The 12573-nt window shown below is 38.0% G+C and overlaps 1 protein-coding gene across 1 annotated transcript; it reads right to left on the reverse strand.

Moving 5' to 3' along the window:
- Positions 1 to 993: 993 nt before the first annotated feature.
- On the reverse strand, positions 994 to 10840 carry CLK1 (CDC like kinase 1). Its single transcript, XM_019726765.3, has 13 exons — positions 10683 to 10840; positions 9074 to 9234; positions 8543 to 8771; positions 7444 to 7534; positions 6977 to 7043; positions 5201 to 5317; positions 4946 to 5112; positions 3214 to 3308; positions 2995 to 3124; positions 2359 to 2441; positions 1843 to 1922; positions 1468 to 1558; positions 994 to 1355 (listed from the first exon to the last, which is right to left on the reverse strand). Exons 2-13 carry the CDS (start codon positions 9232 to 9234, stop codon positions 1209 to 1211), a joined length of 1458 nt encoding a protein of 485 aa, XP_019582324.1. The 5' UTR covers positions 10683 to 10840; the 3' UTR covers positions 994 to 1208.
- Positions 10841 to 12573: the final 1733 nt, after the last annotated feature.

Consider the following 12573-nt stretch of genomic DNA (forward strand, 5'->3'; position numbering starts at 1 on the left):
AGGCATATGCTGAATAACTATTGTGTATACCTGAAACATAATATTGTATGCTAATTATATTTTTAATAGAAATTTTTAAAAAAATGAACTATAAAGCTATGAAAAGACATGGACCCTCAAATGTACATTATTTAAATGAAAGCCCATCTGAAAAGACTATATGTATTGTGTGATTCCAACTACATGACATTCTAGAAAAAGAAAACTATGGAGACAACAAAAAGATCAGTGGTTATCAGAAGTTAGGGGCAGGGGAGAGATGAATAGACAGATTTTTACAACAGTGAAAATACTGTATTATATAATGATGGGTACATGTTATTCATTTGTCCAAACCCATAGAATGTCCAATAGAAAAAGTGAACTCGAGATAATCTAAGGGCTTTGAGTAATTATGTCAATACAGTGGTGAAGGATGTTGATAATGGGGGAAGCAGTGCATGGGCGGACGGGGATGGCAGAGCAGAAGGTGTATCAGAAATCCCTGTATCCTCTCAATTTTGCTGTGAACCTAAAACTACTCCAAGTAAGTTAAAAACAAACCAAAATATCCCACCAAACTGTGTAGCATCAAGTATAATGGATCAAGTATAGCTAAAACCATGGACAAAACCTGACTTTAATTAGTCACTCAATTCAGACTTGGCTGCAGAGGATTCTGGAAGCTTTTCTGTTTGTTATTCATTATCATTCCTGAAGGAGCACAGGACCTTAAGCCATTTCCAAAATCCCATTCAGGAGTAGACAAGAAAGTAGTATTAAATTTGAACAAGAATAAAAGGAGAACAAAATCCTCTTGGACTTCTTTATGTCCTGTAATTTGGTTTCATTACAACATTTGATTTAGAGAACAAAGACTTTCGTTCCAATGCTGGAAATTGCTAAAATGGAAACAAAGCTAAGTATTTCTGAAAACTTAAGGAATCCTCCAATAGGAAAAACATGTCCATCCTTTAAAGACAGAAAAATAGTGATACAAACTATGCAGATTCATAAAATTTCTCAAACACAAAAATTTATTCTGAATAAATCATTTTATACAGTAATCACTGAAAAAGATGTTCATTACTTAGCTGTGTACTTAACAAATCATCTAAAAATAAACATGGCAATATAAAAATTTAAGAAATTTACAAAGCTGTACAAAATAACTTAAAATTTAAAAAGACTGATACAGTCTATAAAATTTCTTCAAGAGAGCTGTACAATTACAGATCTGCAGTTTTTAGAGGGTAAAAGAAAGGATGCTTTAAGGCTTCTTTGAGAGTAATCCTTTTAGCTGGATCATACTCCAACATTTTCTGAATGAGGTCAAAGAGAAGCTCATGTTCAGCATCCTGAGAAAGCATAAACTCCTGGAAGGAAAAGAAATAGTCAACAGCCTTTTCTACCACCATTTATAATTTTATTTCCCCACCATAAAAAGATGGGAAACTCAAGGGCCATTTAAGCAATGACCAGGCTTACCTTCAGAGGTTTACAGCGCCTTGCAACGTATCTACCAGCAGAACTGTGTTCATCCCAGTCTAATCGATCATGATGGAAATATTTACGTTTCCTAAGAGTAAATCAATACCCATTAATGTTTAGAATGTTGATAATGAAAACTTAAGCATCTAGCAAAAATGACTGGTTTTATCAATTACTCAGTTTTTATAGATCAGAGATTAATGCTTTTCTAGAGATCTAAAAGGCAGCCTAGAGATAGTTATTGGCTTCCCAGCAAAGTAATCAGCTACTTGATTGAAAAAAACATTAGTCTGATTTCATTGTTTTTGTTTTCATCAGGACAGGTGACCAAGTGGTACTAAGGATGGCGCACTACTGTTACATAAAACATACCTGGTTTTCTGTATCATATGTTTTGGTAAAGGCCCAAGAATCCTTTCCATCATTGCCAAGTGCTCCTTACTATCATGCGTCTGAAATGGTAAGGAAAACTTGTTAACTACCTTTACTTGCACATTGTGCTTTATTCTCATTTAACATAGCTGCTATGTTTCTAGTCCATACATGATTAGAAGACACCAGGAAGGTGATCACTAAAAAAGGCATACTTTTAGCAAGTTACAGCGGACAACAAGTATTAAAGGCTTACAGAACAAGATCAAAGATTTCATCTAATTCAACAAGGTTTTATACTTTAAAATGTTTTAAATAAAATAAATTATTAAGGAAATACAAATGCACAACAGCATCAGAATTACATGATTTGTATTTCTTTATACTTATCTACAATTGACAGTCTATGATGAGGGAACACAGCTACCTAAATGTGTGTACTTGAGTTCAAGTGCTCATTCACATAAAACAGGCATTTTTCTTGTGCAGACACTGAAATACATCATTGACACTTACTGGAAATACTGTAAATCCAAGGTAGTATTCAATAAGAATACATCCTATACTCCAGACGTCACATGGTTGGGACCATCCTAAGGCTGCAAAATAAAGCAAACTGTTAGAAGAAACAAATTCTCAGTATTTCTTCACATTTTAAAAAATGTGTATGATTTTATGGTTGACCTAGAAAAGACTCTAAAAGAATCACTTAATCCAAGATTAAATATAATAGCATAGTATGTTAAGAGTTTGGGCTCTTGAAGACATCTGGTTGCAAGTCCTAACTGGCTCTTGAGACTAGTAAATTGGGGGGAGAATTTTTTTATAAGCCTGTATTTCCGGACCTATAAAATGGGAGCTATCTACACCATACAAGAACTGACTGGACATTCAAAGTATCTGGGATATTTATGTTTAAAACTCCACAACATATTATAAACATGCGAACTAAATTCCAAAAAGGTTAACACACTTACTCAAAAGCCCCAGAGCTGGCTATGTGGAACAAATAAAAGCTTAAAATCCTTAATGTGTTTTGATACTAATTCCTTAAGGTTAAAAGTCCCACAAAAATAAGGACCTAGAACTATAATTTTAAATCAGCTTCAATAAAGACATATAAAGGTTCCCAAAGCACAATTAAATACTTACCTAAAATAACTTCAGGTGCCCTATAGTGTCTTGTAGATACCAATGTACTGTGATGTTCATCATCGTATGTTGCACTTCCGAAGTCTACAACTTTAATATCTGGATTTATTAAGGTACGTTCATCACGTTTCTGAAAACCATAAATGATAGTTAAGAAGGCATAAGATTAAAAAAACAAAGTATTCCATGAAAACTGAAGATAATACATTGAAGACTTACCATTTTGGGATTATACGCCTCTGTGTAGTCAGACTGCACAAACAAGATGTTTTCAGGCTTTAAGTCTGTGTGAGTCAACTTATTACTGTGCAAAACTGAGCATGAAACAGAAAAAGTTGTTATCTATGACTCAAAACCCCAAAACCTAACCAAACCCAAAAGCCTTACCAATACAAAAATCTCTGATGCTTTTTTCACAAGTCTAAAGAAATGGTAAACATTCAACAGCCTGCTAGAAAACCACCAGTAACTGAAACCCACTAAGCCTCCTTAAAAAATTAGTCTACTGACAGCTAACTGCTTAAAAAATGAAGAATTATCCTTCTCTCTTCTTGAGCTGAGATTTGACATTCCTTAATTTTAACTCAGTGGTTGTAGGTTAATAGTTTTAGGAATCAGAAAGACTATATCTTCATTTTCTACATAACAATGTATTAACACGTTGCATACCGCGGGGTTTAAATCCCTCATACCCCTCTGTTCTGGCAGGTTTTTAAAAGAAACTACTTTAAAATGTACTCTTCTCTTTAAAGCGTAAATGCTTCTATGTCATTTATTATTTTTCTACGGAATTTTTTAGGATTTACTCACCTATGATGTTAGTAATCCCTCCTGGTGTGATACTGCAGAAAGCAGCTTCCTTTGTGCAGTGGGACACGGCAAAAATTGCCTATGTACCGAGTTTCACTTCTCACTTTTTTTGATGTGCACACTTTACACACCCGTGTGGTATTTTTTCTTTCCTCTTCCCACTATGGGCTCCAGATGATGCGTGGCCAAATCTCCCGAGAGCCTGGCCGGATTGTCTTCCTTGGGGGCCCGCTGCATAGGCACTTTCACAGCTGGTTCCCTATCGCCACTCGTCTCACCTCCCTGTCTTGGCCTCTCACTGCTCTCTGCTCAATCTTTTGAAATTTCGAATCGTGCAATGGAGAACAATGCGGCTTTGAAAAAAATCCATTCTAACGCGAATGGTAGCATTGTTGCATAGCAATGCATGATATGTTGAACAAAGCAATGCATGGTAGCATTGTTGCGTCACTATGGCCAATAATATGAAAATAATTCCTTTCAACTTCCTATAACTTTGCATTGACGAGGTTACAATATGTATTTCATGAGATATCACCGAAGAGTTAAATAATTCGGTGTTTTTCCAAAAATAACATAATTCAAAATCGCCTAAGGGATACTAAGGTTCCAAATGTTATAAACAAATCACTACAGTTCTGGAAAACTCTGTTTATTCGTACATCCACTGTTGTGAATGCAACACGTGAAATGACTCATGGGTGAAAAAATGTATCCGATTGAAAATCACTATTTTTTTAGAAAAAAATAATATGAATTCTAAAAAGTGTACATATGATGCAGACTTTATTCATTAACGACATTTGCCCGTTAGATATTAAGGAAACACAAATAATTCAATAAAATATGCAAAGTAAAAAGAGTCAACAGTAAAAACGAGAATTCTCGTTATCCGTCCTTAACGCATGGCTCAGATAAAAACGAAGATTCTCGTGATCCGTACACAACGTGTTAATACACTATTTACTGAATGAAAAGCAGTAATGGGAGCTATCTACACCATACAACAACAACTTGTTATAAACATATTTGTTATACCTACTCTTAACTCAGGCTTCAAAGTCCTAGTATTCCAAATCCAAATCAGTCATTAAATTAGTCTCAATAAACTTGTTTCTGGAAGATATGCCAAAGTACTTACAATTCACAGATTTGCATATCTGATGTGCCATCTTCCTGATATGATCCATTTGAAATGGCAGAAAACCATTTTCTTTAATAAAATCATAAGTACTAAGTCCCAGTAGCTCAAACACAATGCAAATGTGACCATGATGCTCAAACCACTCCAACATCTGGACACAGCGGCTATAAACAGACAAAAAATAACTTAGTACAGCTTCTTACAATTAAAATCTACCTGAGGCCATTTCTTAAGTTCTATTTTGATACTTACAATGTACTGCTGGGGTCTGTTGTATTTAAGTGTTCCAGTACTTGTATTTCTGAGCGAGCAGCTTCACAGTATCTATCCACATTTTTAACTATTTTTACTGCTACATGTCTATCTCCCCTGTCAGAGAGAATAAGTACAAGTTTTAAAAAATGATAAAGATATTGAATTGCATTATTCCACCACTCTACTTCTACTTTGATTCATAATTGTTTTATTGACTGTATGGCCTAGAATTCAGTTTTGTCTGATTATATGTTAAGTACTCTCTTCTAACTGCAACACAATATAAGCAACTAGAATGACCTTTGGACATATGGTAGGATGGATAATAGAAATACATGTTGAGTCACAAACATTTCTTTCATCAGACCACCACTCACATGATTTTATTTTTGGTCCTTCAACTAAACTATGTATAAACAATCCTAACCTAACAAGAATATTGGGATATTACCACCTCAATTTGCATTCCAACTAAGACTCAAAACAAATGTACATAAAGCAGTTTCTTCCTATAGTACACATCATTGGCAAACAGTATCTCAAATCTTCCTTTGGTCCAGGTTACCAATCAAGCTGGGATACTGTGAGGGTACAGTAAGAAGCTCTAACTCTCAGAATCTCACCAATAATAGAAAGCATCCTCAGACAAATCATTTAGAAAAGATTCATTATTCTGATAGGAAAAAATTTCAGAGAACAAAAAAGGTAACAAAAAAATTTCTTATGCTATCTTAAGAAATGTCAATCAATAGTTTGATGGACATAGATAATTTGTGACAACAACCTAGAAAAATTCTCAGCCCTGGCTGTGCTAGCAGGATGATAATTATGGTACCTTTTTTCATCTAAAAATACAGGTTTGTAAGTAACTATCTTGAAGACTGCTTCATTAGGTATGGGGTGAGCAAAGCTACAAAGACTCATAATATAAAATCAAGACTGAGAACCACTGATGGGGGGGGGGATAAAAAGAAAGAAAACGTTCACAATCGTGTCCAGTGAAACAACAAAAGAATAAAATCTATTCTCAGCTTCAAATTGAAATTAGAGACTGCATATACTATTAATTGCTACTGCTTAAAAATACAAACAGGGCAGACAGGTGGCTCAGTTGGTTAGAGCGCGAGCTCTGGGCAACGGGGCTGCCAGTTTGATTCCCACATGGGCCAGCAAGCTGCACCCTCCGCAACTAGAATAAAGTCAATGAGCTGCCACTCAGCTCCCGGATGGCCAGATGGCTCAGTTGGAGCGCAGGGCTCTCAACCACAGGTTGCCGGTTCAACTCCTCGACTCCAGCAAGGGATGGTGGGCTGCACCCCCTGCAACTAAGATTGAACACGGCACCTTGAGCTGAGCTGCTGCTGAGCTCCCGGATGGCTCAGTTGGATGGAGTGCGTCCTCTCAACCACAAAGGTTGCCGGTTCGACTCCCGCAAAGGATGGTGGGCTGCGCCCCCTGCAACTAACAACGGCAACCGGACCTGGAGCTGAGCTGCGCCCTCCACAACTAAGATTGAAAGGACAACATCTTGACTTGGAAAAGTCCGGGAAGTACACACTCTTCCCCAATAAAGTCCTGTTCCCCTTCCCCAATAAAAATCTTAAGAAGAAAAAAACAAAAACAAGCTAATGCCTTTGACTGGGAGTTCAAATAAAAAACCCAAGCCAAAAGGGTAAAAATCTACCTAACTAATGGTCAGACCACATTCTAAAGCTAAACAAAGCTTCTATACTGTTGACTACCCCAAGTGCTATCTCAGGCTAGAAAACTTACGCTTTACGATCGATGCACTCCACGACTTTTCCAAAAGCTCCTTCACCTAAAGTATCAACAATTTCATCTAAAAGAGAAAAATCACTCTCAGTCACACCAAGAAGTGAAAACATTTCACTTATCATAATAAATGCTAAAAATGCAGATTATTCTAGTTGATGCTACAAATGTCCTTATCACTATTTTATTGGTCAACACTGTCAAAAAACATGTAACTATTTTTAGGTCTAATTTCATTTTTAAAGCTTATTTCATTAACTTGAATTACTGTTTTGGAAGTTCTACATAACAAACATTAAATTTCTAAAGGAAAAAAAAACAACTCCCCCCACCACCAAAATAAATGGAAAAAAAACAAAAACAGAGAAAGAAAAAAAGATTTCCAAATCCCTGAAATCTTAAACTATATATATATATATAGATTATGTTATCTGAAAAGTTAATAAGTGTTGAAAAATATTCTATACATCTTGCACTTAGTACGTCTCCACTCTGACAGATCAGGTGACCCTCCTCATCATCCTCTACACTCCTGGTTCTTTTCCTTCGGTGACTCTTCTGGAAACGTCAAGTGGGCGGCACCAAGATCATCCAGCCAATCAATATACCCGAGTGAATTCAGGGCAGAATACGAAATTCATTCAGCGGGGAGATATTCAGGCATTCAGATACACGCCAGGCCACAAACGGTTGGCAGGAGCAATTTCAAATTCAGTCCCCAGAAATTCACAGGGCACATAGTTTATGTTAACAGGAGAAAAACATGGCAAGGAACAGATTTTCAGATAAGATACTCAAAGTGGCAAGGCAACAAAACATAATACAATTGTTTTCTTGTTTTTAAAAAATGGCTTAGTTGTAGCATTCACTGAAACATAATTTTAAGTTCCTAGTGTCCTAACATTGCAAAATTGTAGGATGTAATATTTACTTGTCAAAATAGACTGTGGCCATACTAAGATTTCCTAACGAATCTAAAAGTACAAATGTTGAAACAGTAAATAAAAGTCCTAATTTGGGGGAGAAAAAATGATTTGGTATACAAGAATAACACCATGGCATTTTAAATGTCATCTGAGCTGACCTCCAAATTAATACACATCTCACTCTGTTCAAAACTGTTAAAGTGATTTGCTTAGTGAAAAAGATCAGAGTGCATGCTTTGCTAGAACAGAGGAACACTTAATCCTCATATAAAAATAAAATGCCCAATCCATTTTTGTGATCAAGCCTCAATTTATCAAAACAAATCAACTGTGTTTACCATTAAAAAAAAATCAGACTAACTTGCAATCATTGCTATGAACTAACATAAATTAAATTCCCTCCACAATTTCAATGGAATGACAATTAGCTGCCAAATAGTAATAAAATCTAGTAATTATATAACTATGTATCATACTTCGGGAATTTCCTATCCAATGCACAAACAGAAAGAATCCTGCAAGTTAAAATTGAGATGACTTCATCTTAAACAGAACTTTCTCAAATGATCACACACAAATTAATGCTTTCCTGTTCCACATGGGAAACAAAATTTCCAAAATGTTTTAAAAGAGCTCATACCCCATGTGAACGATGATGTGAAGTACTGTGGTGAATCCTGTGTTTGCTTTTATAACTACTTCTTCCACTTCTACCAGAGGACTTGCTACTATGGTTCTGATATCTGCTTTCATGGTCCCTATGGCGATGTCCAGTTTCACACCCTTGACTGTAGTCATTTCTGTATTCATCAATGTAGCGTCGACTATAATGATCTTTCTCATTTATGGATCTGCTTTCCATATAATGGCTAGAAAGATAAACAAATTTTTCCCACGCTTTATGCTAATACTAAACATCCTCAAATTCTCAGTAAATCTCTTAAGACAGTCCTCTTTTAATAAGATTTTGTTTTCCCCACCAATAAAGAAAGCCACACAATTTTACCAACATTACAAGCCATCATTGGAAACAGAAAGGAATAACAGTCAGTTATTTAAGTGATACTAGTTTTAATCGTGAAAATGTAGTACCCCCCATTTTTGACACATGATGTTATAGTGAACATGTTTTTTAACGTTGTTTTTTTTTTATATGTAATGCCCTCCTTACCTATCAGATGTTTTAGAGTGATTATATTTGCAGTGCTTATTCTCCCGGGCACTGCTATGTGATGTCTTCTTTCTTTTATGACTGCTGCTGCTCCTCCATTTTGCATAATCCCAATCTTTTTCATCCCAATCAGGACAGTAACTTCTCTTTGAGTGTCTCATCTACAGAAAAGACAAGTTTTTTCCCAGTTATATAGTATCTCACATGTCAACACTGAGCAACTGAATAAAACTCTTCTTTGCAAATTCACTCTAGCCATGACGTGTTCTTTTTAAATCAGAAGTTCAAAGTTCAAAAGTCAGTCACCCAATCTGAAATCACCAATAAACCCAAAGACTGCTCTGTCCCATAATGTGGAGTCTGAACTTTTTTCATAGGTATTATGCATGTCATACATGGATTTATTGGAAGAGTGTAGGAAAAGGGGGAAACCCCAATTTATCAATTTTGTTAAAATCATACCCCCTTCCTGCCAGCAGAAACTTACTATAGGTCCACATATTTAATTCTCTGCAGCAAAACGCGGTACCATCAGAAACTAGCCTCCAACTCACTTGCAATCACAAACGTTGTTCTCAACAGAACCATCATTAATGAAAATTTCTGTAAAGGGAGTAAATCGATCAAACTATCAAGGCCTTTTATTAAACACAGAAGTCAACGATGGCATTAGAAAACTACAAAACACCGTCTTCTGACTACCACTCCCCAGCACTTATGTAACAAAACCTACCTTATGCTAAAAGGAATCTTACACAATCAACTTGGGGGAAGGGGGAGCCATCTTCCTTTCAGAAATGTTTCGAACAAAAATCCCTAACTTGAAAAAGACATTCTACAGAAATGACTTCATCAACTACCACTCTTACCAGTACTAACTGCCCGGACTCCACCACGCCTCTGCACTCAAGTCTGACTCAAAACACTCCCAACTGTTCCCCAGCGAGTGGAGGCGCAGAACTTCAATGCATAAAATGCCTGTTCACACGCTCCTCAAATACTGTATTTATCTTTCCTCGAGTTTCTAGACCTAGACACCCCTGAGGGGAAAGGCGCTCCAGATTCACTCCAATCCTTTAAGACTCAACCAGATGTTAAATGATATTGCCTTAAACCAAATCAATGTATTCCGTCTCTGTCTCCATTTGCTACGAACAGTTTCTCACAAAAGCGTGACTCACGCACATTCCAGAACTCAAGTAAACAACACGCACAACAGGAAGCTTCGCCGCCTCCGCTCCGCCGCCATTTTATAGCTCGGCCGAGGCAGCCGCCGCCGATAAGATGGCGCCCGGGCTCAGCCCTCCCAACCCCCTCTGAGGAAGGCAAACGTTCGAGGAGCGCTCCCGGCTTCACAACCACTGTCACCACCCTCCGTCAGTATCTGGGGTGTCGAACTTCAAACAGAAACTAGCAGCGACAGCCTCGGCAGAGCTAGGAAGTCGAGCGGGGCCGCCTTTGTGCAGCCCAGGGAGTGGGGGGAGTGTCAAGGGGGTGGTCGTGCAGGAGACTCCCGGCGGCCAACAAGCAGGGAGGAGACATCGCCTGGCGCTCTATACCCACAGAAAAAAAGGACCTGACACCTAGCCCGCTTCCTTCTCCGTCTTACCGCACTTGCCAGCGTCAAAGCCGAAGGAGACAAAGCTTGCCACACAACCACTGAGAAGGCGCAACTGGCTGCGACGGGCTCCGACAGCAAAATGGAGCTGACAGCGGCAGGGTTGAGACGCTTCTCGAAAACACTGATGACGCTACGAGCGCGTCTCCGCCGCGGGGCGGGGCGCGGCGCGTGCACGCGGGTGGTGAGATGGCGCGCGGTGGCCGCTGTGTGCGCAAGCGCTGGGTCGCAAGACTGCGCGACCGAAGCTGAATGGAGGGAAGCTACTAATAGGAGCCATGTTGTCCCGAGTGCCCGGATTGTGGGAAAATACTGCTGCAAGGTTTGGGAAGAGGCTCGCCCATGCTCATTAAACATTATGTTTGTGAACGCTGGAAACAAAAGTGAGGGAAGCACGGTACAAAATAGCTAGTTTCCTGATTGCACCCACTAAAACAATGCTTTGAAAAGAACGACACCGCCTGCATCAAATAGCCCCAAATTAGTAATTGTCTGGATTTCAGCTTTTTTTGTTGTTCGGTTCTGAGACCTATTTGAAATTTAAATCTTGAGTGATTGGGAGCCACAGGCACTAAAATTGGAATGGAAAGTATTTCCCCAAAGTTTTAAAACTGGAAACGAGAGCAAAATGCTATAGGCAGGAAATGGGGACGCTTCATAAACATTTCGGCATTAGGGAGGCCTCTCCAGTGTTAAGACCAAGTGAGCTGTTAATGAGGAAAATGGAAGGTCGCGAAGAAAAGACAGTATCAGGAAACAACCTCTGAATAAAAATCAACTGTAATTTGATAGAACAAAGTGCTGATTCTGACTCCCGTGCCCGCCCTCCTCCATTTTTCACTTGAAAAAAAATCCTTACTCATTCCAAATTTAGTGGAAAACAAAATAATCACACGTTACAATAAAGGATGTTTACTGGTTATATTTGCACAGGAGAGCAACCTAGATAACCAGCCCTATATGGATGCATAACTATTGTAAAGTAATAAGGAATATATATTCCCCAAATTCCTACGGTTGTGTACATTTCTTAAGCCCCTCCTCAATGAATTTGAAAGTCCTTTAAAACCATTAGTACTTAAATCCTTACATCGAGGCCAGGATTTATAAGGCAAATATTTCACAGGAGAAATGCATCACAGTAACTTACGAAATTTACAGCTGTTCAGGATGCTACAGTATACCAGGGTGCCAAAAAAATGTATACAAGTGGACACTTAGGGCAATGCTGCTCAAGCTGTAGTTCACTGTAATCAGAAGTGTCTGGACACTGATGGTAACCACTTTGAGCACCTCTTGTCATTACAGAAGTCAAACATGACTTGTACTCATCAGTATATATTAATAATTTTTTCCTTTCTTAAAATGTGCCCTTTTTTTGGCATCCTCTGTATTTAGCAGTTCATTTAAATTTTAGGCAATCCCAGTCTTTGGAGGATAATACTAGGAAATCCCAGTCTTTGGAGGATAATGCATAACCAGAATGGGCTAGTCATTGTGCTAAGCACTTTTCATTTAATCTTAACAATTTACAAGATGGGCTTCAACCATATTCTATTAGAGGTAAAAGCCGAGTGGATGAGTTTGTGCAGGGAGCAACCTACTGTATTTAAAATTTTAGTAGGAGAAATCCCCACAGCAGTTACAGGGTGAAAGACAACACTGAGAAAAACCTTGTACATATTCCCAAAATTGCTTTCCAAAATGGTTAAATTTAGCAAAACCAAAATCCAGCCAATTACTAACCTGGGATATAACCCAGTTTCATTTATGAAATTTAACTATTTTTGTATGTTTAGTGCACACAACCCTCACTGCTTCTGAAAGTATTTCTAAATAGGGCTTTTACAGAGGTAATTAAGGTGGGCCCTGATCCAACAAC

Source organism: Rhinolophus sinicus, chromosome 17, assembly GCF_057876585.1.
Source record: "Rhinolophus sinicus isolate RSI-liver-muscle chromosome 17, RSI-T2T, whole genome shotgun sequence".
NCBI lineage: Eukaryota > Metazoa > Chordata > Mammalia > Chiroptera > Rhinolophidae > Rhinolophus > Rhinolophus sinicus.